The 26,618-nt window shown below is 42.3% G+C and overlaps 3 protein-coding genes across 4 annotated transcripts in view; 1 reads left to right on the top strand and 2 right to left on the bottom strand.

Moving 5' to 3' along the window:
- The window catches only part of GPBP1L1 (GC-rich promoter binding protein 1 like 1), a 32,353-nt gene extending 18,000 nt beyond the window's left edge, over positions 1–14,353 (bottom strand). Inside the window, exon 1 of the mRNA XM_057390565.1 lies at positions 14,257–14,353. The gene's annotated coding sequence lies outside the window, so the exon portion shown is untranslated. The remainder of the gene's footprint in view (positions 1–14,256) is intronic.
- Positions 14,354–14,578: 225 nt separating this feature from the next.
- Positions 14,579–21,372, top strand: TMEM69 (transmembrane protein 69). Of its 2 annotated transcripts, none has more exons than XM_057390567.1 (4): positions 14,579–14,766; positions 15,015–15,107; positions 15,866–15,928; positions 16,489–21,372. In XM_057390567.1, exons 3-4 carry the CDS (start codon positions 15,884–15,886, stop codon positions 17,158–17,160), a joined length of 717 nt encoding a protein of 238 aa, XP_057246550.1. In that variant the 5' UTR covers positions 14,579–14,766; positions 15,015–15,107; positions 15,866–15,883; the 3' UTR covers positions 17,161–21,372. The 2 variants fall into 2 exon arrangements, with proteins under 2 accessions (XP_057246550.1, XP_057246549.1); XM_057390566.1 differs by having other exon boundaries at positions 14,579–14,778.
- On the bottom strand, positions 19,386–26,388 carry IPP (intracisternal A particle-promoted polypeptide). The gene is made up of 8 exons (XM_057390564.1): positions 26,051–26,388; positions 25,536–25,967; positions 25,044–25,199; positions 24,144–24,311; positions 23,227–23,364; positions 22,795–22,917; positions 21,908–22,128; positions 19,386–21,078 (listed from the first exon to the last, which is right to left on the bottom strand). The coding sequence occupies exons 1-8, from the start codon at positions 26,358–26,360 to the stop codon at positions 20,854–20,856; spliced, it is 1,773 nt and encodes a 590-aa protein (XP_057246547.1). The 5' UTR covers positions 26,361–26,388; the 3' UTR covers positions 19,386–20,853.
- Between the last annotated feature and the right edge of the window lie 230 nt (positions 26,389–26,618).

The following is a 26,618-nucleotide window of genomic DNA, read 5'->3' as shown; positions in this document are numbered from 1 at the left end:
CCACAAAAGGGCAACAAAAACAATCAGAATAAAGGGAAGAGTGGAGAAACTGCATGCAGCTGATGAAAGCGATTCCACCCTTCATAGCAATTTAAAAACCTGCTGCGAAAATAATGAGACTCTCAGCTGCAGGTAGGCCTGGTCATTTTAGATGCCTCATCTCTACATGCCCACATCATTCCTCACCTGCTCCAGGTACAGGCAGACTCCCCTCTCAAGAGGATGATGACAGTAATACAACCGGTATGCCATTAAGTTCTCCACAGAAAATACCACCACCAMCAAAACCTRAGTTATTCTACTATGACCTCTTTTTCCTTGAACCATCCTCCCTAATCAGAAACAAACAGATGGTTCAGTGATCCTAAAACAACTGAACTGAACGGTGAAGTTTCATTACTGTTTTGATGCCATCAGTTGTTTCTCAGGATGCCTTTACATGTGCCTTATTATGCCTTTATATTTGAGTTATTAGAGTTTGTTTTCTTTGTTTGGATAGAACTCCATTCTTTGATCAGTTTTGGTTTTCATTGCACATGTTATGTCATTTTTTTACTCTTAGAATGTGGATTTTTAAAACAAGTTTTTAAGGTGATTTTGATCAAGGCTCAAAATAAACACACTGGAATAGGAAAAGAATCACCACATTTCATCTTCTGGGTCATCCCTTTAATAAACCCCGTAATTTTTATGTTATTTTTTTTCTTTCTGGAACTAGATGTTACAATTGTGTAGAGGAGTTCAGAACAATGGAAACACCTTTGCACCTAAGTTCTGAGCCACGATYACATTTCTAGAGAGGAAGTAAGAACAAGCAGCCCCACAACTGATACAAACAACCAGACAAGATGAGGAAAAACCAGAATGGTCCTGCCCATACACAATTACTGACCTGGGAACTTTCTGAGCACCCTAACCCGTGCTACAATCTACTGAGTATCACACATCGCAAACAACTAAAGTTCTAATCTACAAAGACATGTTTTTATATGAAAGCATAATTTTTCAGTGTGCATAAAGGACATAATTGAACATCTGCTGCAGACAGAACCGACTTCCCATCATGCTGAACTCTGTACAGGTACAGAACTCCTTTAGATGTGACCTTCTAAGTCTGCTACCAAACACTGGAGCAGTAAGCAGAAGACAGAACAGGGACAAAGTCAATGCAGTTGACTATATTTAAAYAAGATTCATTACCTTCTGAATAAATATGCTTTTCAGAGCAAACTGTATAGCAATTAAGCTATGTCAAACTATTGACAGAAGTTAAAAAATTCAAGAAGTTAATTTAATAAACCTTGAGAATGGCTCACAGCAATGTGAAAAATTGACCTAAGGAGAGTAAAGCTCACAGAGAACTGTTGTCTGGATTTAAGGTATCTTAATAAATGAACATCACAGAAATGCAGTTTTGAAGTAAGAAGCAGGTCTGAGCACACAGCAAAAAAAAAACAAAAACAAAAACAAAAAAACACCATAGAAATACAATACCTAGGCTCCATTTACCAAAAAGGTTCCCAGTACCTTTGGGAAAGGCAAGGGAAAAGAAAAGYGTATCAACGGTTCATGTTGCTGCAAGGCTTCCTTTCATATTTCAACACAATCAAAGCCAAGGTGAAACATTTTGTAAAACATCAACCACCAGTTTATAGATGATCTTGCAGAAGGTTTGGGTCTCCTAAGCTGCTATTTTAATACCACTGTTAGTATGAGTGGCCAGGGCAGTTCATTAAGCAGTGTCTAACACACATGCAGCAGTCTAGTACAACTCCTAGACTTGACTCTGTAAGTCTGTAGGGACATGCACCGCTCTTTAGTCATTGCCTTCCTGGGCACGTCCCAGCACAAAAAGAACAAGGGATGCAACATTTAAACGCAATACTCTTTGCCAAAGCAAAAGCCGTGTCAGACGAAGTGCTGTAAATTACAGTAGCACTGAAACATTTTGGTCTCCAGGATCAGTCCATGCRCTGTATTTCACAGCCCCCTCCCTCTCACACACACTGAATCCAACAGCACATCTGCAACTTACCCGAGACCACTTCTATAACCTCCCATACTACTGACAGCAGTAACATCCCAAAATCCTAATGGGCAAGACCCCAAGTCTCTCCATTACCCTCTCYGACAGCAACCTACAATAAATTCGTGAGAAAAAAAGTGCAACACCAAGAACAAATAGCATCAGGACTCCTAGGATACTTTCTCAGACTTTTAAGTCACAATCTGTATTACAATTTATTACCAATCAGAGCTTCTACGTAAATCTGTTCAGCTGCTTTGTTTTTAGAYACATTTCTACATTTTTGCCTCCCAAGTGAGAGTGGGCACAGCTTACTTGTGCTTTATGTAGAATTCAACTTGTAGCTATAAAAAATGTCAGCCTCAGTTCAACTGGATATTTTTTTGTGCTACCGAAGTGCCCAACCACATTGTCTTCAGTTTTTCATGATGCTCACAATTTTACACAAGATATATGGACRCATCAAACTAAGAGTATTTCAAGCTAAGAGTATTCACAGAAGCCTTTGGAACGCTTCCAAACATCCTTACTAAACTTTACCCTATTCTTTAGGTATAACATCACCAAAACTGCATCAGGTGTTCAAGATTTGGGAGCATGGCCCATTTACAGAGTGGCAAAACTCTGCGTTTGAAAAATTTTCTTCCTAATATCTAAACCAGGTTTTTTCCCCCCCCATTACTACACAGAACTGAAATGACCTTTGAAAACCACTTAGTTCTTCTCATATTGCATTTACAGTTTAATTGAGCTAATCTCTGCTTCACTATGGAAAACACAAGGACAAAGATCATCAGTAGCCACTCCCAGTTCCAGAAAAAAAGCAAACAAAAGTGCTTGTCAATGTAAATTTGATCTCACTCTCCTTTTAAATGAATTTAAATGTGAATTATTTCTAGCAATACAAATCAGAAAAAGTGAGACAATAATAGTAGTATCACTAAATGAAATGTTCTCTAAAGGCATACCTCCTTTCAAAACAATGAAATCTGCATTAATGAGCTTTGGTGTAGAAAAACAGGGTTGTCAACTATTCCAAAATACTCTTTCCCCCATCAAAATTAATAAGTACCCTCGGCAAGTAATGTAAGTATAAAAAAAATAAACTCTGTATTAGCACCTGGGTTCTCCACTTGTTAACAGTTCTAATTAACCTTTAAGAATAAYTTACATTAAAATTTTTTACATGTAACATTAAAAATGTCTTAACTGTTAGTTCATGGCAACCTCTTTTTATAAGTTTTTGTTGTTCCAAAAGTATATTTTTCCCTTGGTAAATGCTAAACATCCTCCTGTGTAATTTTAAATGCAAGTAGAAGTGGTTTTTACAACTGAATCAAACAAAATTGTCAGGTGCYCTTTTATATACCAGATTTTGTAGTGTGTTTGTCYAAACRAATATTAAAAACTGGCATGAAAACAGAAGAAACATAAAAGCAGATTCAATTTAAAGAGGCACAGACCACAGTAGGAAACATCTGTAGTCAGAGGCAAACTCCCATTTCCAAACACCCCTTCCACAAAGTTCTTGCTGYACCATAGTTGCATGGAGGTGCCCGGTTCTTTTCAGCCGTCTGTTTACTTTCATTTCTACTCCTAACACAGACTTGATGAGAGTTCATGTCTACACCAGAGCTTATAAAGCTTTGATCTCAAGCTGAGCTTTTCAGATGTATCTGACAGTGTGAACCAAGGTGGTGTTCAATATGGAAAGACATACACTGGTCAGAACATGAGCCTAGAGAGATGTGCTAAAGATAATCAGAGCCACTGAGATATGAAAYTATTCACTGGAAATGGATCAAGATATTTCAGAAGTCCTAAGAAACAGAACAGATGAGCCTCAGCAGGTAAATTTTTCCTGTTATTTCCTCTTCSATCTCCTGCCTTGGCCTATAAGACTGTAAAACCCCAACGGGAAGCACAGCCCACCCTGAGTTACAGCTTGCCTGCTGTGCCATGACRTGCTGTTCCAGCACACCACCTCTCTGGGAATACCTGGAACTAGGGCTTCCAACCTTTGCTCACATTACGTACTGCAGTGCGCATTTCTGAMATGGACACATCTTACTGGGTGCTTTTTCTGCTTCACTGTACCCTGCRAACATCCCCAGGTCCCTTCAGCACTGCTGCCTACCAAGAATCCTATTAATTGCTGCCTCTAATTCCRTTTCTTCTCTCCTGCAACAACAAATCACAAAGACATGGAGCCTCTAGYAGAAAACCAGCATAAAAGTAAACTTTTACCCTTCATTACACATTTATCAATCCGGTTAATAGCAGCTGTAAAAGGTCATAAGGACAACACCTGTCTATTCCTGCCACAATTTCAGTTTACTGCATTTCTATTACTCTAAATAAAATAKATTTACTTTTAAAAAGTAAAGATTTGTTTTTCTAACCAGCCAAGTCAATTGGGACTTCAGTAATATTCCTAAAGATCAGATGTCAGCTGGGTTGCAAAAGCATTCAGAAAAATTTGCGAACAATTTAATGGGTGCAGAAGGCAGAACAGAATTTACTTCCCTCATCAGTTTTCTGTCTGTGAAGCTCTTTTAAAGTTACCTAATCAAGCAGATAGGCCCAAACATTCAAAACAGATCACTTTCCACTTAGCTACTTTTCAAAGTAGTGTCACTGAATGGATGTATGTTAGTTATGATAATTAATATAATATGCATTCACTAAAATATCTCTTTCTAATAACCTCCAATTCACCAATACATTCACAGAAGTAGGGAGCCACAACCTGGAGTCCAATTCAGGAAGAGTCAAAAGCATGCTACTGATATTCTCAAGGATATCAAAAAGCCTCACATGAAGTTTCACTATCCTGTTTTCCAGAAAAAAACCCAAACAGAACATGGCTTGGTCTTGATCTATCATAAACATTTTATTGATTAAGATAATCATATCTGGGCACACAGCCTTAAAGAACATCTAGTTACAGCCCCCCTGCCACRGGCAGAGACACCTTCCACTAGATCAGGTTGCTCACTTACACTGATAGGGCACCCACAACTTCTCTGGGCARTCTGTGCCAGTGAGTTACATTTATAACAAAGATCATATTTATAACATAACATAAAATGATAAATATTGTTTCAACCTTGCATGCATTATGAGGCCCTACTACAAAAGACTAAAGTGCAGCATAACTCATTCAACAGTTGTCATAACAACTGGTGAGCCACGTCTTCACAAGCTGAGATCATTCGTTTCTAGTTCACCTACATAAAGTATCTACAAAACAAACTTTCCTTTTGTTTTCACTTCCATTAATACAATTGTCTAGACACACCTTTGGCCTGTCTGCAAAACTGAAAACCAGCTCCCTTTGGARAGGACAAATGCAGATGTTCTGGAATGGCACGTACAACTGGTAGAGCTTACCCACCTGAGGTATTAGGAACCAGAATAACTGTATGCCAGATATGCCATCACTACTTGTTTCTTCCCATTATATCCCACAGCCAGACCTCCAAAATTATGGCACWAATATAAAGGCCAGTCCTATGAATTAAAAACACTGCAAAAAACATTGTTTGAATTGCATCTGGCTGCCGAAAAAARATCTAGCATCTAAAAAGGCAGAATATCACTCATAACTCACAACAGAGCCCATTTTAGAACACTAAATAATGGATTAAAATGTTAATCATGTATTAAACTAAAACCTTCCCAGATACAGATACTAAATGTGTTAGTGAAGAGCAGCAATTACTGTGAGATGAACACCTTGTTTTTCAAGTTTAAAGCAAATGAATCTATCTTGCAGAGTCATCAAAACTGTTTTGTATTCTAGACAGAACACTGCAAATCTATATTCCAAGATGAAAACATGCCAGAAACTTGGCCATACAAAGGTTGTTCCAGAGTAACAGGCCAGGGGTGGGAGAAAATCATACCAACTGTTACATACCTGATCACTTATGTAAACCAGATGAATAACTTAAATGAACTGAAAATAGGTTAAGAAAGGTCCATACAGACCCATCTATGTCCTAATCCCCTTTCCTCTACTGACAGTCCTTCCACTGACATCCCACACAGCTCTGCTTCACAAACAACCCGTCCCTTCACATACTTACTTTCCACTTCTACAAGGTCATGCTGACCCAGTCTTACCTCCTTTAAAATTTCTGGACAAACACCTACCCCCACAAAACCACATACTGAGCAAAGCCTTTACAGTCTGGTCTTGTGCATATATACTGAGATCTAGAGTGCAGGGGGTAAGAAAATTACTTTTTTTTCTTTTGTGACAGCAATTAAAGATACAAGGGCATATAAAAAATAACAACCAAGTAATAGAAAAAAAAGACTTCTTTGTAGGAAAGGCTCTTGACCAAACAAGAAAACACCACTGACAAAAACAGCACCTTTAAAAATGCCATTGGCTGATTGATATCTGTCCTCGAAGCCTCTGTTGATCCAACAGAAAGGTTACCATACAAAAGCCAGCAAATTTGTCTTTGGAAGCAAGTCATACTTAACGCAAAGGCCCAAAGCACATTTTGCAAAAGGCAGCATCTAGGGAACCTGTATAGAAGCCTACGTAAGATGATAAGTCTCTGGACCCAAGCCAGCAAGTGTGATACATCAAAAATGAACCCTTCCAAGGGGTTTTCAAGAGTTTATTCCTCAAAGCAACAAGAATAGCAAGGTAAGGCCATTTTCAACATGTAAAATCTAAAAGGCTCAACTTCTCATAAGCATAAAATAGGAGAGYACAGACTTTCTAGATATTATGCCTCCCACCAATTATTCCTGGATGTTTCATATTGTGCAGCCACTGGCAATATGGAACATCCCTTAAGCCTCTCGCCTGTGCCTGTTAAGATTCCACTTCCCTGTAATGGGCCTGTAACTATCTTCAGTATGGTCCATGTTAGAGAACTGCAGTATTYACCTTAAATATTAAAACCTGTTTACTGCTCTGCCCTGCTGCAGGGAGTAAGGTTTCAGGGATTGTATACCTCCCTTAAACAAGTGCATCTATTGACACTACTGATACAAATCAAAGAAATACATTTTAAATGGCATTAGGCTTTGAATGTGAACAATGTTCTGAACTCTCAAACAGCTTTAGCATTTTATTAAATAAGGTATTTTAAATCTGGAGAAAGTATCCTAATATTTTAATCAAATCCAAAGGTCTTTTTAGCTCTTTAAGGAACAAAATCAAACATCTATTTTGTACTGCACTTTGATCTACAGACCTTTTGCAAGTAAGTCAAGATAAGGCTCTGTTCTGCCCAGATTCTTACACAGCATGGCACCTTGTCATGGCTGCCTTTAAGGTACTACTCTTGTCCCCAAAACCTCATGACAGAATGAGTGAAATGGCAATGAACAGTCCAGTCTGCCCAATGCCTTAAGGAACAAAGTCACTTCTACTGCTCGGTAGCACACACCAGGATAATGTTCCCCATCATCAGGAAAGAATTGGAAACATTTAATTGCTGGCTTATCCTTGCTGCATGTTACATGCCTCCTGCCTACCTGTGTTCCAGAGATGTGGATGGAACCCAAGCAGAAGTTAAGCAAGTGGTTCTCCAATACCTAAAAAAAATGGGATGGGTATTTCTCACTAAGGGTATTTTATAACCCAGTATTTTACCAGGGTTATTACTGCTACTATAGCACATTTACATTTAAATATATTCCATTTGGAGTGGAGAAAAACATATTTCCTTTGGAAAAGAGCCTCAAATACAACCAGACTATTTATCAAATATTTGTGTCAAGGCAAGAGAGACTACAAATCAAGCAGAGGGAAGTACAGATCTGCATTCCAGATGAAGGATAAGCAAGTAGAAGACATGTCATTTGCAAAGAGGAAGGAGAATTGAAAGTCAACAAAACAGACAGACATTCAGAAATGAGACCATTTTTCTAACCAGTACTGTTGTAATTCTTCCCCTCAATACCATTACTGGGTCCTACAAGACCAGTACTATAAACTGGGAAGGGAGGTGCATTCCAGTTATAGATACTTCCCTTTCAAGACAACATGCCAAGACTGAGGGACAACTCATACCTTCTCTGCCCCTCCCTGCATTTGGATTATTTCCAAAACCTTTAACATCAAGACCAGGACAATATGATCAAACTCCACATTTATTTGTCTGTAACTAGGACATGGCAAAGACATGTTTACTCAGCACTTTTCAGCATGTGTACAACACCTGCATTACAGTTTGTAAATTTTACATTATCTGCACTGTTTTTTCATTCCAATGGTTTAGAAAGTATTAACAATCCTCAATGCAGAAAAGCCACTGAACACAATTCAGTTTAAAACAACTCCTATACATTTAAAATAAATTGCAAAAATAGTATGTACTCTAGTACCACTAGTTTGGTCTTGGCTTGAAAAAAAAGTGATCTCTAATCCTGTGATCCAATGATTTGCTGCAGCTGGGATATGTATCCTCTTTGGATGTTCACAGTGTTTTCCTGGAGCTCTCTCTAAGATCCAGTCTGTGAAACTGGGTTAAAATAAAGCAAAAAGTTATGGACAAAATGTTGTCCAGCTGGCTTGATCTTTATTTTTAGATCCTGCAGAGAATTATTGTGCTGTTCTTCTGCAGATAAGCTGTGCAGGCAAAGACTAAAACACTGTCATTCTTCTATCCTAGTGTCCCACAACAAACTAGGGAATACGAGCAAAACATCTTTATGGGGAAAGAAACCTTTGCACATTGCATAGCTAAGCACCTTTTCCTGATAKCTAAAAGAATTTAGCTCTACCCTCTTCCATCACATGCCTCTGAAAGTTAAAGCAATGTATGGTGATCTTCAGCCTACAGAGGTCCAAAAATTAACTGTAAAAATGTCTCACAAAGCATTGGAAAAACAAATTTGTTATCAGCAGACTAGAATTCATTATGCAGCTATACATACCTCCACTGGCATATTTTTTGGAAGCTGTAACTCAAACCAGATTAGCATACCAGCATTCTCCAGCATATCCCTACAATCTGTTTTGGTTATTCCTATGGCTTGAAAGCCTGTCCCTGCATCTAATGTTTCGCCTGAACATATTCTGCTGCAATTTCACCTCATAACTAGTTGTTTTATTCAGGAGGGATGTGGAAACCTTCTTGAAGAAGTGTTTTAAGACATCTTTTCTCCAGACCAATACTTCAATATTCCCTAACTGAGAGGCAACTTTAGCAGATGGGTTGTTTTTTTCTGGGGAAGTTCCACAGACCACTCTCTACCCCAGCACTGTTTAACAGAAGGAAAAGGATTTACTATCATATTAAATAGAGCCATGTTTAAAAAAAACAAACAATAAACAACCCACCCTCAACCAGTCAGATTTTACTGGCAAAGATCAAGCTTTCAAGTTCAAAGCACCAATGATGAAAAAACTGACATGACCAACCTACCAAGTGTGACAGCTTGCAGGATGTCAGAGCTGCCTCCCAATTATACTTGCAGGTAACTTTTTAAAGCTGCTTTATCTATCACTTGTTAATGTTAGATGAAACATGTTAAAAAACATTGTGGAGCTAACCAATCAATTTTTCCCCCAATCCTTAGTTATGGCTTCTCTCTTTCAGACTTTGTTATTTTCTTTACAGATCTTGTTACACAGTTGTAACTAAAGTATAACATTATGAACAAGATAGTTCCTACTGAAGACCTACCACTCCTTGGCAGAATGGAGAAACTGCTTCATTACCTTATTTAAAATGCTTCTATATGTTCCAGTATGACAAGTGAAGTKTCATGAGAGCGATGCTGCTGACTCATGATAATTTAGGAACCATTACAACCCCCAGATACTCCCCCACACAGAACTGCTGCCCTGCCAGCTGCTACTTGTCTGCGTAGGCAATATACCAAAACACAGTAATTTGAACCCATCTGCACCAAAATGGCTGAATCCAAAGCTATTGATTTCAGACCATTTATTGAATTTGTCAGGATCACATTATCTTTGTGTTTATTAAGAGCATTATTACAATATAGGGAAGTGAAGCCACCAGAAAGCATGTGACGCAGGACAGACTCCCTGATGTGAACACTCGTTCCTTGGACATACCCAAGTCTTGCGTTTTTTCTAGATATTGTGAGATAAAATGCTCCTCAACTCTTCTGGAGCATTCTGGAACTTTCCCCACCCCCACAGGCTCCCAGCTCCCTAAATACTAGAGGATACATTCCAGAAGGCCCAGTCAACCTGAAGACATTAGATTTGTCATTTAACCATTAAAGTTTCTCTACTTTTAACTGGAGTTCAAAGTAGAGGAAAGACAGTTTTCCCAAACTAACAGTGAAGATTTTAACACATTCAATATTTTCATGATGAGACTTCCTTGCTGAGTTTTTTTAAGATTAACATCAAAGGTCTATTCAGATCATCTCACGTGAGTCCTGATTAATCCCTTGATGATGGATGACGCATTGTAACACAATGGCAAAACACTCCTCTCTGYTGAAAGGCTGGAGACCTGTTGTAATCTTTACCATACACCTTCACCAGCAACTTTGTGAATACCAGTRATTTTTGTGCCCAGAATAATACCATATACCTCCCTGGCAGACTCAGTCCTTTATTTACAAGTTAATTGTTAATCACAAACTGAAGATGACAAAATTCCAAGAGAGTGTCACTCATTGCCACACGCTCTGTATGTTGCAATTATGCTATGAGGAGTGGGTCACACAGATATCCAGACCCTAGAAGACACCAAAAATTAAACTGCTCAAAGGGAAATTAAATTAAAGTTCCTAATTTCTTTCTATATTGAAAAAAAGGAGATTCCTTAAAAACAGGAGCGTTTGGACAACATTATACACATACTTCCTTATCAAGTGCTACTAACATCACACCACACAGCTGTGAACCTCCCTTCAGCATGCAGGATAAAACTATGCAAAACTCTGAACGRCAAATGATCACAAGATTCAAGCAGAAAACAAACCAACACTGGCATTTTTGCTAGAATGTCTGTAAGTCCTGGAACTTCAGTTGCTCCTGGCGAACTCCCTAATGTACAACAGYCCCTGAGGCACAAGGTCACATGCTGCAAAATATTTCTTTCTAAGCATCATTTATTGCAGAAAACCTCAGTTATGTTTGGCTGTACTGGTTCAAAGCATTTTTGTTAAGCCAGACCTTGGAAGTGCAACTATTTCAGATTAGTCATATTATGGAAYTGCATACACCAACAATTTGCAAAACTGTTTTGCTGTTTAATTATAGAAAGGTCTAAGTAGCATAAAGTGTGAAAAATCTTCTCCTGACTTTTGAAAAGCAGCTAGAGAATAAGCAGCACACTTCAATCAGGAATTTCCAGTTWGGAGTGATACAACTTGATCACTAATATGTATGATCAATTAAGCCAAAGTATTTCCCTCCCTGCTTATTGTCATGCTCACCTGTCTAACTTAGAACTCTTAGGTCTGCAGTGTTTGCAGATATACCTATGGGGCAGTGGACACTTTGCCACTATCAATCTCTACCTAAATTCATTCCAAAGACATGAATTTATCTTCTGACCTTACACTAACTCATTAAAGTTTGGCACATTTTCACAGCAACATATAAAGTTACAGCACACAAGTTAAACAACATCCTGGCTTTCATGAAGTATTCTGAGCAGAACCATATTTCTGCCAACTTCACTGCTTTTCATTAAATCTGACGAGCAAAGAGAACATGGATTTCAATTCCTCTTGCTGAAACAAAAACCACACATGATTTAATTGGCATCCTGGTCACTACGTAAGGGACAGTAAAATGTCTACTCACATTGCTGAGCTTGYAGAACCAAAACTAAACCACTCCTGCCTTTACAAATAAACTAACATAAAATCCCAAAATTCCTGGTAAACACACTACCTCRTCAACTRCAAAATCCAGTAAGTGTGACCCTTYCTTGGATAAGTTAGAGCAATAGTCATCCTATGACTGCTTCTACAAAGCTGCAAGGAAAAGCTGTGTCCATGCAGGCACAGCCAGCACTCCACTGGAGAGAGGTGCTTTATGCTTCAGCTCTACTGAACAGAGTCAGACCTTTTCCAATCTCTTCCTACAGACAAACAAACAAAGCACACCCTGGAGTACACTTCACAGCTAAGTCAATTCAGCAGTTACACAACTAACTTCAAACAACTTGTAACACTGGAAAAAAAAAGTAACCTTAACTCCGGGGCCAATAGCTTTTCTTCACTTTGTAAAGGCAAGTACTACATTATCTGACACCCCACATTCCTGAAGAAATTCACCAAGAGATCCAACCACAGCATTTTTCTGTATTAAAATAAAGATCCCACAACTCTTGAAATACTTTCTGTTTAATGAAAATGCTAGTGAATATTATTTTTTTCTGTAATKATTTAATTTCCTAATTTAAAACAGGAATTTCAAGATTCAGTAACACCATGCATACATAGCAGTCGCATACGTGAGATAAGATGACCATACCCTGTAAATATTCTAAAAGTAAAGCTTTTTCCTAACAGTACACTTCCATTTGATTTGTTGTATTTCACATCTGCATTCTGCTCCTCATATTTCTGAGACCCCGCAGAAAAAACAGGATTTGCTTTTTTCTAAAATGCCATCTGTTCCCTGCATATTTTCGCTTTTGGTCCTCGTATGATATTTGCAATGGAAACTTCTGTGCCATATAGGATTAAGGCTCTAAAGCAGATGAATATAAAATATAAGACGCAGAGGGCTGCACTTCCCTAGAAATTGCTGAAAAAAAAAAAAAAGGAAACATAAGGAAGCATCACCTGAAGCCTTTCTATCCTAAATACAAAACTTCAAGAAGTTCTTTTTAAAGGAACTTTTCTCCAGAARTTATTTGAAAGAATGTGAAAGGAAGAGCTGCTCCTCTTTAATCTGGGAATTTTATTTGTTCCTACCACTGCCCTACGCCTGTTTACTTCCTGAGTCAGAAACTGGAAGTTYGAAATATCGGTCCCCAAATGGATAAGCACGGGGAACCCTTCACTGAAATACCAGCCATATTCATTCATGAAGTAACATTTGCATAAGCTTTTTTCATAACCACCTAACATTTTTATAGAAGCGATGTCAACTCTACAGTAAACTCAGCTTTGACGGCGCTCCAATTATCTCAGCTGTTATCTCCATTCCCCCTCTTTGCTATTTCCACACTTTGCTCAGGCACTTGCAACGTTTCAGAGTATTATCAACATTACTAACACTTGTGTCACTCACAGCTCGGGGGCGGGGAAAGGCAGGCTGACCTACCTGGTCATGTTAGTATAAAAAGATTTTTAAGCAACACTCTTAAACCATTCCACCATTACTTATAAGAATTTAAATAGCTACTGTTCCTCTAAAGCTGTTTAAAAACTCGTAACTTGTGCAGACACCCACTGACTGCTCTAAAATMGTTCCAAAACAGCTCGTTACTAAACTGAACTGAAATCAAAGTCTCAAATGGGTATTTGAAATGCTAGGCGCGTTCTGATCAAGTCCAGCCCCAGCCATTTAAGTTAAACCACGCAAGATCTTAGGCCAAGGGGGCATAAAACACACCGGACACACGGAAATAACTTTCACGCCGGAAAGAGCCGCCTCATGCTCGGGCCAGGCGCTGTTTCCCTACGAACGGATAGCGAGCGGCACCTGACAAGTTTCCCAGYCTCGCTGGCAGCGGGCAGAGCGAGCCGGACCCCGGCTGCCCGCAGCACACGTGTCACTGCCGGCCGCCGACCGCCCCTTCCCGCCGGGGGCAGCCGGGAAGYGCGGCCCGGGAAGAGCCGAAAGCAAACGGCCGGGCCGGCGCCGCTCACCCGGTTTCGTTTCCAGCCTACAGCGGGGTCGCCCCTGCCCGGCCCCCCGGGACTCACCCGCCGCCCCGGCCCGCCCCCCCCCGCCCCGCTCGCGGACGGCCCCATGACAGGAGCTCAGCTCCGGCAGTGTCAGCGCTACCAACTTCCCGGCTGAGCAGGAAACAATAAACCGCAAAGCCCCGGCCCCCGCCGCCCACCCCCGCCCGGCCCTGCCCGCGGGGACCTCGCGCTGCCCCCCGCCGGAGCCGCTGCCGCGGCCACGGGACCGAGCGCGGGGGGGGTGGGGGGGGCCCGGCCTGGCGGGAGGCCGCTCCCGGGCCGCGCCGAGCCCGCGGCGCCGCGGGGTGCGGCAGGGCGGGCCTGGGGGCGGCAGGAGCTGGGTGAAGGCGCAGGGGGCGCGGGGGGCGCGTCGGGGGTGGCGCGGGGGCCGCACTCACCGGGCGGGCCCTGGCGCGGCTCCGGCGGCCCCACAACCATAACAAAGCTCTGCCCAAAATGGCCGCCCAGCCCTGCCCGGCCGGGGGCCGGAGGGGGCGGGGCCCGCGCGCGCGCGGGGCGGGGCTGAGCACGCGGAAGAGACACGCCCCCAGGCTCCCCTTCCCTGCCCCGCCCCGGCCCACGCGCTGGCYGTCCCACCAATCAGAGGCGGTGGCTCGCACCACCCTCGTCAACGCCTGTCGGAAGCAGCCGAAGACTACGCGCCCCAGGAGGCCACCCGCCATCCCCACCACGCACATGTCTGGACGGCGCGCCGCAAGGCAGGCTGGGAGTTGTAGTCCGCATGTGAGGGGCTTGCCCGTTGCGATGATGCAGGACGATGGAACGTAGGAACGGTCGCAACGYCCCAGAGGAGAGGGTCTGTCCCACAGACAGGAGAGGAGCGTGTCCCTCTTCTGCCAGGCCGAYCGCGACCCTCGGGCTGAGAGTGACCGGCTCTGCTGTCCCCGGTATCGGCTTGGGTGGGWTCTTCTCCGGCTCGGCGGAACACGATGTGCCACGCCGGTTCCCGTCCGGATCGGTAGCGCTAAGCGCCGGGCGCAGTCGGAGCTCTTAGCAGGGCACCGGAAGCCCCCTCAGGGAGCGGGTTCCGGGCGGAGACAGCTCCCGGAGAGTCCTGCCCGTCCCGGCGGGTGGAGGGGCCCCGCCTCCCTCCGGTATATACATCTATTTTCCTCTCCCTTCGCTTTCCGTGCAGGGACTTTGGCTGCGCAGAGCCACCTTCCTCTCCCGGTGCAGCAGGACCGGGAACTGCGGAGTCAAATCCAGGGTGAKCCGCCCGCCTTCCTCGGTGAGTGTGGTAGCCCGGCAGGGAGCTTACCTGCAGCTTGGGATAGGATGGCCTTTCCACTCCTTTTTTTTGTTAATGATCACTTTTTCCGCTTGTTGGGAATTGCTCATTTATAAGCTCTGTGCAGCCATTTATCACATAATTTTTCACCGTTAAAATAAGGATTCCACAACTCTTGAAATACTGTGTACAAATGTAAATAACGAAAATGCTAGTGAATATTTGGGAAAAAAAATATTTGCAGAAAGTGATGGGGCATTGCAACGGGCTGCTCGGGGAGGTGGTGGAGTCTCTGTCCATGGAGGTGTTTATAAATAGCCTAAACGTGGCACTTAGGGCCATGATCTCTAATTGATAAGGTCATGTTAGGTCATAGGTTGGACTTGATGATCTCAAAGGTCTTTTCCAACATAGCTGATCCTGTGATCCCTTGGAAAGAAGATGATCTATGAACGGGAAGCCATCACCTGTTCCCCAATACTCAGTTCTTTAACTAGAAATTGTTCTTGCAACAGTTAYTACAACTTTAGAACTTCAGTTCATAAAGCTGCCTGAAACTATTAAGTATTATGTAGTGGGCAAGTATAGATTGAGTACATGTGTAATAAAAATATATAAAAACATAAATATATATATATCTTTAAATATATATCTCTAAGAGTCTTGTATTTGCTAAGTGTAGACTGTGACTGAACTTTGGAAATCAGACAAATTCAGCWATTCATCGGTTTCAAATCTTCTGAATTTTTCTCTTTTAGGGCATTGCAAAAACAAACATGTTTTCTATTATACAGCGATGCTGCCTCAACACGCCTTTCAAAGTAAGTTACTAAAGGCTTTTCTTTGCTGTCAGATTTTATTTAAAWGTAAAATGGCAAAAGATACAACTGGAGCTTTGAAAAAAAGGTGGCTTCCAAGTTGGAGTTTATCACATGTTTATCAGTCAGCTTTTCTGGGATAGTTYATTTTTGCAAAGCTATTTCTTTTATAAAATTGAATTTTGTTGTCTGAAGGTCTTTTTTCCTCTCAGTTCTTGTTGGAGTAATGCGGGGACTAGTAGATAGTTTCTGGGGTGACCTTGTCTTGCTTCTGTAGAAAATTATTTTATATTTTACTCTGAAAAGGACTGATATATCTTAAAAGTACCTRAAGAATGCATTTGTGTGGGGAAGGATAGGTGGGTACTGGGTGAGGTTTGCTTACATACTTTGGAGAGCCCAGTTGCTCTTCATCATCTGCATTGTTCATTAGTTCAGTTAAAACCACTTGAAACTGTGGTGTGACCTGATCTGGAAGACCACTTGGTTCAGTATTCCTTAGGTAGTTCAGGTACCTGCAGATCTGTACTGTACAGTGTTCAGAACAAGTTTTGTGCTTGCAGCTCCAGAAGTTAACTGGTCCCAGACTGCTGCTCTATGGGAAGAATAAGACAACCTGGTCTTCCTCTGCCCTCCAGCTGCGGAGAGATGTGTGTCCTCTCTCAACATCTCTGAGCCTCAAACCAGCATCATTTTACACAGCCAAGCTCCAGGCTTTTCACACCTCTCGCCCTATCTTTGAGAAGAAGGAATGTGAGGCAGAATCGCAAAAAAGCCTGGAATCACTGAAATATTCTCCCAAGCCAGCCCTTTACTTAAGCCTTGGGGGACTAGTTCCCTATGTGGGCGTGCCCCTGACCATGATCGTCCAGGGGACCTACAGCCCGGAGCTGGCCTTTGCTCTGGTTGCCTATGGTGCTGCATCGGCATCTTTCCTAGGGGGAATGAGGTGGGGGTTTGCCCTCCCGGAAAACAGCCCAGCCAAGCCAGACTGGCTGAACCTGGCTAATGGCATAATTCCTCCTCTGCTTGCCTGGCAAGCCTTGCTTTTCCAAGATATCACTCAGGGAGCAGTAATGATTATGCTGGCCCTAGGGATATCGCTGCACTATGACATTTCCCTTCTTCCTACTTATCCCAGGTGGTTTAAAGCACTGAGGGTAATGGGAACAGTGGTGATGGTATCATCCCTATTGGCCACTGTAGCACTGAGAGCTTTCTTAGAGGTGGAGTAAAGTGGTGACAGAAAAACATGGCAGAACACAAATTAATAATTTAATAGGGAAGAGCTATTATCTACCAATAAACTATTTGTATGGAGTTCCAGGAGAAATAAAGACTGATTTGTGCTTAGAAGTCATATGATGGCAAGGATCAAGATGCTTATTCTTGAAGCAAAATGGTTTTCTGACTGATTTTGAAGCTAGATTGGGAGGGAAGGATTTTAAATAGCCATGACTTCCAAGGTAAGCACGAGTCTGTCCTGATCTGTAGAACAAAGAATCACTCCTGAATGAGATGGGGATTTAGAATGGAGGTTCAAAATGACATAAGTATGAATTGGTCTATGCTGAACTATGAAAGCACCTGGTTTAGATGTGTGATTAAAATTCTGAGGTGTGCAAAACAACAGTAAGAGGGTGAAAGCAGTTCTGTTTCACTCCTATTTTCAGAGAAGGTGCTGAAAATCASAGATTYACAGAATGGTTCAAGTTGGAAGGGACCTTAAAGATCATCTCGTTCCAACCCCCTGCAGTATACAGGGATATATTCCACTCAGTCAGGTTGCTCAAAGCCCCATCCAGCCTGAACRCTTYCAGGGGTGCYGTGTGAGGAAGTGCTCAGTGCAGTGTCAGGTAAGAAAGGAAAGGTGAGATTTGTTTGCAGTGGCAAGCCAAGTCACCACTCACCTGGAATATCTCACTCAGCTGCTGTTGCTGGAGTAGGGAAAAGCTGAAGGGGGAGCTTTGTATCTTTGACAAGGTGCCACAGAAAACAGCAGGTCAACTTCCTGCTCAGGCTTACTGAAATTAAAAAGGCTATTTGGGCCACCTGTTCCTAGGTTTTGTTTTACACTGTGACACAAGGACTCAAGTGTTGGCATTAAGGGATCAGATAATGGGACTGAAAGTAGCTTCTGTCTTCTCCCTCCTGAGAGTCCACATATTTGGACAGGTACAAGTGGAGTTGTAGCCTGCAAACCCTCCATGATGGGCCTGTTACCRAAACCACTGCAGAAGCATATGCTCTTTCTCCTTAATTCTTCCTAGCACATAGTTTAGTGGAACAGTGGAAGACACAGCCTAAGTCACATGGATTTTCTTTTCTAGTGTCACCTACCTCAAGAAACCTATGAAATGGGTTGGGGGCCTATTTCTTGTAAGCTTTTTATCAGAAATACTGAAGTACAGTTTAAGATGCAAAAAGAAAGCTGAAAATGACATCMACACATGGTCTTAGGACCAGATAATCCTCATCGATTTGTCTTCATTGTTGTTCTACACTGAATAAAGCAGGTATTGTCTCTTAAAATTTGTTACATGTTCATTCTGCAAAGAACAGATTTTTAAGMAACCTGCSTGTTCTGGAGATGGAGCCATCTTRTRTGATACTGCTGAAACAGCAGCTCTGTACACCAGCCTCTCCTTTTTGCAATCTGTTAACCTTTGTATGTTTAACAATATATTAAACCGTTTTGGGTATCAATTGCTCTATGCTGAACTATGAAAGTACAGTATATTTTTGAGCTTTCTGAATATAAAGGAAATGAAATTGAGTTTGTGAATGAAGATGTTTTTTCTATTCCTTCTTACTTAGACATGGCATTTTTAAGTCGCATTTCCATGTGACTTAGAGACGAGTCTTTGGCTTGATTAGGTAAAAGAGGTTCTGAGGATCAGAGAGGRTAATCAACCAGCTTCTAAGTTTCATTCAAATAAGACAGAATCAGTTACAAAACCTGGACAAGGTAACTTCRCACAACTGCAGACTCCCTCAAGCTCCATTAAAGCAGGAAGTTTACAGGTAGGGATCAGAAGTAAACTCCTAGTTCCCAAACTAATTAAATACAGCTAAGGTAGGGTTTCTCAAATGTTTCCATGAGGGATCCTGAAATGTAAAGAAAGCCCAAGAAATATTAMCTGTAATTTCATCCCAGAGAGGGCTGAATAGAGCTGGCAAGGMAGCCAGTCTTGCCAAGAAGTCTGAGTGATTTTACACCGAGAAGAGAAATACATGAGTATTTGACTGCAGAAATGTGTTGTTTCCACCACTTGGTCACAATTTATAATCAATCTTTTCCTAGTGTTCTACTGGGAAATAGAATTTCCAATTAAAAAAAAATACCTTTTACATAAAAGTGGCAGTAATATACCTTACTAAGTTATGAAAGCAATCTATTCAAGAGCATTCTCATCAGTTCTGAAAATGGATTTTATTATGAAAAACTATTTGAACAAGCTTACACTTGAAAAAAAAACCTGAACCAACATTTTAATTCAGATACATAAGAAATCCTTGAAGTAAAAGCACATAAAATTATGGAACAAAGAAATTCTCCATCATCTAGCAAGTTTTAGCCCAACCCTATATTAGATTTTAGGACCTAGATTCTTAAGGTACCCRCAACATTCACCTTCAGAGGATTTATTAATGTATGAATTAGTTAATTTTATACAGGGGATATTGACCTAAACAGCATGAACACTCCTTTGTCTACACAGTGCCAGGCTTCCTGTTTGTGACATCTCAGTTGTGGTTTTGTGTTCCAGAATAACACTGTCTGTCAAAGCTCAAGCAGCCTCACTTCAGACTCCATCCAAAGCATCCACAGCTGTGCTGAAAATGCCACCACAGTGTGCAAAAAGCAGCTTCAAATACATTAATTAAATGAATCTAAAAATAACTGCAAACTCCTGGTAGTAGTGTTCTACTAAGTGTATCCAAGCTAAGTGCTCCTTAAGAGCACATTGATACCATTGCTTTAATGCTAAATGTTGCTAATCTAATCACAGAAAGCTCCATTGGCTCAAATTTGGATGAGGCAGGATACAAGATGTACTGAAGRTGAAGAAGTGTGCCTTGTAGAACAGCAAGTACTCAATGCTAAGTCTCAGCATGTGTCACACAGGGYATAAACAAATTTGACTATGGGGAAAAAATGGGAGTAAAAGGCTTTCCCTGTGTTTTCACACTAAGAGCAGTTCTAAACAGAATAGCCAATCTAATGAATAGCATTTGCATTTAAAATTCACCAGAGCTTACACAAAAAGGTGCTCTACTGGCATCACACACCACTGAGAAGAAAAGGCAGTGCTGAAGGGGAATGGCATTGTTAGAACTGTGAGGACACCCTCAATATTCAAATTTGTGGAGGTGGTCAGAAAGTAAAGATCCAATWCAYATTTAATGCCCACCATGTCCAGCAACAGAAAAGAGGCTCMAATGCAWCAAGGCCATAATAGAGGCATCAAGTCTTCCCCATCTGTTAYCTTCCTTTTTTTCTGCCAGAATAAGAACTCATGCCATCCAAATCGCCCATCTGATCTTACCTACAGGTAACWCCTTGCTGTCGACAGTAACCTGCTTCCAGATTTCAAGTCTGGCTAAAATGCCAGCTGAGTAACAATCTCATAATGTCTCTAACGTGCTGGAATTATTTCTTCAGATTTTTACAGGGCAAATCCACCATTTATTTCAGTGTGCTTAATCCAGTTATAAGAGGCATTCCTACTCTTAACAGAATACTTCCTGAGACAGACACTGGATAAGCCAATTTACTTTGAAGGGCTTTTTCTTTTGCTCAGGAAAATCCCTCTGATCTAATTCTCCACTGAAGCTCCTGTGCTGTAAGAGGTTTCTGGCCAATGAAACCRGAAATCTGAGGAGACACATTTACTCATTCCTTGAATGAGTTTTCTTCTTGTGTTTTACAGCACAGCCACGCCTCCTTCGCAGCGGCTGGTGATCATGTTGGCAATTTCAGTCCAGCTGTCCATGTGAGGGTTATAAACTTCAACAGAGTCAGAGGTTACTGGAGCAGCAAAATCAGGACTGGGAGCTCGGCCTCCTGAGGCATAGAGAAGTCCATTCACCGCCACAACACAGACACCAGCTCTTGGAATCTTCATYGATGCAACTTCAACCCACTTTTCCTAACAAGGTGAAAGATAAAGAAATAGTGTTAGGGCAAGCCCCGATTCTGATAAAGTAACTTTTAAAACTTAAGGAGTGAAACATATACAAAGAACACTGTGTATACACTTYACAGACTTAAAYSTGGTATGTGTACAGTATCAAGAGGAATATCAAGCCAGGAATGACAACACTTTCAGGAAAGGTCCCAATCGTGTTGGAGCAGATCCCATACTGTCTGTACACAACACCCCTCCCTTTCTTCAGTCACTGCAAGATGCARTCTCCAAAATAGAGAACAGTACAGTTTGAGGGAGGAAAAAAAGGAAAACTAGATTCATTTTGGAAAGTAAAACCGATTGGCACATGGGATTGTGTTCTGCTTTTAACAGTAGCTACTCTTCCAAAGAGCATCCATAGAAACATGAGCAGTAAGAGTCTGGAATAATTTTTTTATCTTATTCTTGTCATGCTGAAACACCACTACATTTTGATGCAGAAGGAAGATCCTCAAATTTTGCAATAAAAGATTACCTCTTACTTTTACAGTAAAAATTCTCTCTCTATTCAGATTATTGAACTTTCTATTGCAGAGGGGAAATCTATCCTTTCATGTTAACCATAACAAGTAGTTACCAAACTACAGTATGTCTGTGCAGGGTTAAACCACAACAACTAAAGACAGCCCCTGAGATCACCAGAGTTTTTTTTCGCTCAAGATCACCAGCCAGATTTAAAAAGGAAATAAGAATTTCCAGCTTTTTAAAGAAAGGAAGCAGGCTACCYCTATAGCATCTTCCCCGAAGCTGATGCAATCTACATTTATGAAAAGAAGGGACTCTACCATACCTCCTCAAATGAGTATCTTTCTACACTAGCAAGTGCATCCTGAGATTCATTCCAGCCTCCCACAGCATAGATACAATCGTTGAGAGCAGCTACACCAAGATAGGCTCTTCGGGTGCCCATTGGAGCGAGTTCAGACCAACGTTTAGAGATGGGGTCATAGACTTCAACAGAACGCAGCTCYACTCCTTCACTGCTGATACCACCAACGACATAAATCAAACCTGCAGAAACAGAGTTTCTCCTATTTTAGGCTTTGTAATACAAAGACAGAAGATTACTGTCACAATACAAGTTTCAGCCTGACATTAAGATGGTTAAAGAATGACAGAAAATCCTCCTTTTGTTCARTAGTAGAATACATAAAGCTTTTGCATGAGTAGCTTGAGGCTTGATCACTAGAAACTCTAAGAAAGCAAAAAGTAATTAAGTGCACGGGAAGGAAATCAGAAGGTTGCAACTGCTGACCTGGTCAGGATCAAATTCTTTATAAGCACATTTGTTGATCAAGTGTTTAGACATGTCTGTCTTAAAATAACCTGTCACAAGTCTTCAGATTTTCACAAAGAAAAACATGCAAACCCAAATGTGGGAGGTAAGTAATAGTATCAGGAAGAACAATCAACTGTTAAAAGACTAGCTGGATTACCATACTGGCAGACATGTAAAAACTGTTTTCAGGAGATAAAAGGCAGAAGACAAACACTTTATAGTCTTTGAATTCTGCAGAATTAAAAATWGAGTACCAGAACAACAAACAATAGAGGCACAAGCATGTGTGACTGACAGCTCAGTATGAGACAAAGGTAAGAATTYATAACTGAAACATAAAGCTTCAAAATCCAATGGCTGTTGGAACTATTTATGGATACAAACTTAACAATATTCACCTTGCATTTCACAACACCCAAAGCAGTAACGGGGCTTAGCCATGCTTCCCACCACATCCCAACTATTTTCTTCAGGATCAAATCTTTCAATTGTGTTGCCAATCTCTGCTCCAACCCAGCCTCCTGCAAATAACAGCAAACATAGGAAGGAATTTAATGGCACAAAGTTGTGGGTTAGCTGCACTTTTAGACATACAAGGCACTGTTCTGGGACAAATTCTGAAATCAGCAATCAGTCTACAATGGAAGTAACTTGTAAGTAAACAATAACTAATCCACAAAGATTTAGTATATATGCTAGTACTTATGGACACAGTGTTTTTCAAAACTGGAGTTTGCAAGTTTCCATCACCAAGATGTAATATTAAAGATCAAATCAATTTACAAGTTTTATGAATTAACATCTTTAACTAGGAAAACTCCACAACTTACCCAAAGCATAGATAGCACCATAGCATGTGCACACTCCCAGTGCACAACGGGGATGGTTCATGGAAGCCACAGTTGTCCATTGCTTAGTAACAGGATCATAACATTCAGTGCAGTCAAAAATCATCGAGTTGTCCTCACCTGCATAATAACAGCAAGAAAAGTCAGGGGAAATGCAATGTTTTGCACTGCATATATGGAAACAYTCTTCAACCTTTTCCAGGACAGGCAACATTTGAATACAAAATTTATCTTTCAGTCAAACAGTCAATATAGCAAAACTTTCATTTATACCCAGAATTGAATCATCATTAGGAACCACTTGCATCAATAGTTCCCTGAAATGTTACTGAAAACATCAGAGAGGTGAACAACCACAGTGCTGCACGTTTTACTCCACAGCACAACTGACTGGGTTTACAAGAGCAAAGAACGAGCTCAGCAGTGATAAAAACAGTCTACATATGCATTCTTTCATGATGGGCTGGTTGGGCTACTCATCACATCCTTGTGCAACCATACATAATAAGCCTTTCCACGCAGGCAGACCACAAGTGGTCTGTCCTGTGCTACTGCCTTTTATGCTAYGGGCTTCTTTGAGACTACAGGTGAGAAAAGAAATTCCATTAGTGGTGGTACACAAAGCCCACAGAATAACCAACATCTCTGAATATATCTGCACACAGCCATATGGTAGCCTCTGAGTAGCTACACTATGAGGGGAGAACAACCTAATAAAAACTGGCCAACACAGGACCCCTAACAGGAATCCACTGAGCAGTGACAGTAGAGAACCAAGGAATCAACATCTAAAAGTTGTACTATCCTCAGAACCACTYACAACAAGAGTAAGTTTAATAGTCTCCATGCATGAGTTCTCTAGTATTCATGCAAGAAAGCAAACATATTTCAGCTGTTACCTCCAATGGCATAGACCATTCCTCCCACCACAGCCACCCCCAGCCCGCTCCGGGCCTGGTGGAGAGAGGACACTGTGGTCCAATAGTGGCTGAAGGTGTCAAATCGCTCCACACAGCTGAGGGCTCTGCTGTCACTCCAGCGTCCTCCTTGCAGTCGGGTGTACCCACCTGGAAAGAAAGTGGAAAGGCCGAATAAGAGTTCCTGTTCATCCTCACGTTTCTATATCTAAACCATTAAAAAATTACAGTAACAGCCATTAGCCACTTTTAGGAGGAATTGGATTCTTCCAAGCAGCTTTGTTTCTCCAGCACACAAAGAAGAACAGTTGCCTTGAGGGTCATGGAAATTGTGATAGGCTGATGCCACAGCACTACAAATATTAGAATTCATGTTTTCAGTAAAACACGGAGACCATCCAACAGCCTTTGCTCTCTAAGCTGGTGCTACTCCCCACAGGGTGAAACAAATGTGTTCCCTTCCAATATAAAGCTGCAGGTTTGCTGAGAAYGTGCAATTTCAAGTATCCCATCATACGAACCAAAGTATCCTGCACAGAGAAAACTTCAGCCATCAGAACAAAACATGCAGTGAATTTGCATATACCATTCCAGCAGCAAACCCTGGATAAATCCTCTGCTGATTTGCAGCTTTCCACCCAAGCCAAATAATTTTTGAACAGCAAATCTGGGCTTTGAATGCCRTGTCACAACAACAAGAAACATGAATGCTGGATTCCTGTGCAATTTTACTCAGAAAGTAGAACATGGTAACTCAGCATGATGAAACATTTTGCTACCTTTATATATTTCGATTTTTAAAAAATCGAGTATCGCCTTCAGTACTGCATTCTGAGATACTACTTCATTTGTTTTATAASGTTCAAACAGCCACATTCTAACCTACTGCATAAAGGTACTTCCTGGCTTTCCTCCGGGGACGACCTTTAGAAGCCTGAAGAAAACTGCTGACCTTGTTCTCTTTGGGAGATTTAGAGACTTCACAATATTCTTTCAACAGAGTTTGCAGGGCCACCCGGAGACTGAAATCTGGAATACCTTGAAGAATAACATAACAGAATAAGAATAAAATAAGCAGAACAGAAAAAAAAGAACAGTGAAAAGTAACAAACTGTAAGCAATTCAGTTATAGAGAAATGACTAGTTTCTCCTAAAACAGCAGACAAATCAAGGTTGCCTACTTTTATAAAGCTTTTTCAAAAGCACGTTTTTAAAGTAAGCTGAGCTTATTTTTTTTAGAATAGACCTTGTTTGCAACAAATATTTTCACTTATCATGCTACTATTGAAAAAAATAGTCCATCAAAGCCCAGTAACTCTGAACARCACATGGTTTATTCACATACAAGCATCTGATACTCCTTCTTTCACTTACTTTCTATGTATTTTAACAGCCTTTGTGCTGGTAGCAGAGGGAATCGAACAGGCTCCAGTACTTCCACGACATATTTCTTTCTTTTTCCCACATCCTTCAGAATCCATTGCATCGCCGCTGTGAAAACCTGGTACTCGTCCTCGATGCTCAGGTCCTCGCTCCGCAGGATCTTCACGAGCTGCTCCTTGGTGAGCGCCAGGAACTCCTCCCCGCTCTGCACCTCCAGGAAGTGCGCGTGGATGTAGCTCTCGGTGAACTCCATCAAATCGTGACAGGCGATCTGCTCGGAGAACTGGAAGAGGCCGATGCAGTTCAGCGGGTCGATCTGCCCCTTGAGGAACTCGGAGCAGAGCTCCACCACCTCGGTGAGCTGCAGCATGTCCGCGGCGACGATGAGCTCCTGGACGTTGTGTTCCGAGATGCTCACCACCCCTGCGGGCACCAAACCACAGCGGGGCCCCGCTCCAGCCTGCGGCCGCCGGGCACCCGCCCCTCGCCCCCSCGACAGCCCTCACCTGTGTAGATGAAGTCGAGCAGCGTGTGGAAGGTGTCCGCCTCCACGCCCGCGATCCGCACCACGTCCCGCCCGGACTCCTTCATGCCGCCCGCGAACAGCGCCGCGAAGTAGGGACTGCTGGCCGCCAGCACCAGGCGGTGCACGGAGAACGCCTCCGGGCCCACCTCCAGCCGCACRTCGCAGAAGCTGTGCCCGGCGCGCAGCCGGTTGATCTGGGCCAGGAGGAGCCGGGCGTGGCGCTCGGAGCTGGAGATGGAAGCGGAGCCGGAGCCAGAGCCGCCCTTGCCCGTCCCGGCACTCGCCGCCATCGCTGCTGCGGCTCCGGCACCCCCCGGCGCCGGCCTCGCGCCGCGCACGCGCCCCGCGCGCCGCCTGTCCGGGCGCGTGCGCGGGGATAGGGGGGGGTGCGCTCCCCCCTGAGGCGGCGCTGGACTGGACCGGGGGGGGCACCGCCACAGAGGGGGCTGAGGGCTCTGTGTGTGCCGAGGGCTCTGCGCGGGCTGAGGGCTCTGGAAGAGCTGAGGGCTCTGTATATGCCGAGGGCTCTGCGCGGGCTGAGGGCTCTG

Source organism: Malurus melanocephalus, unplaced genomic scaffold (genome assembly GCF_030028575.1).
Source record: "Malurus melanocephalus ecotype Western Australia unplaced genomic scaffold, MMel_1.1 scaffold_28, whole genome shotgun sequence".
Classification (NCBI taxonomy): domain Eukaryota; kingdom Metazoa; phylum Chordata; class Aves; order Passeriformes; family Maluridae; genus Malurus; species Malurus melanocephalus.
This window is presented reverse-complemented; position numbering and strand designations above follow the sequence as displayed.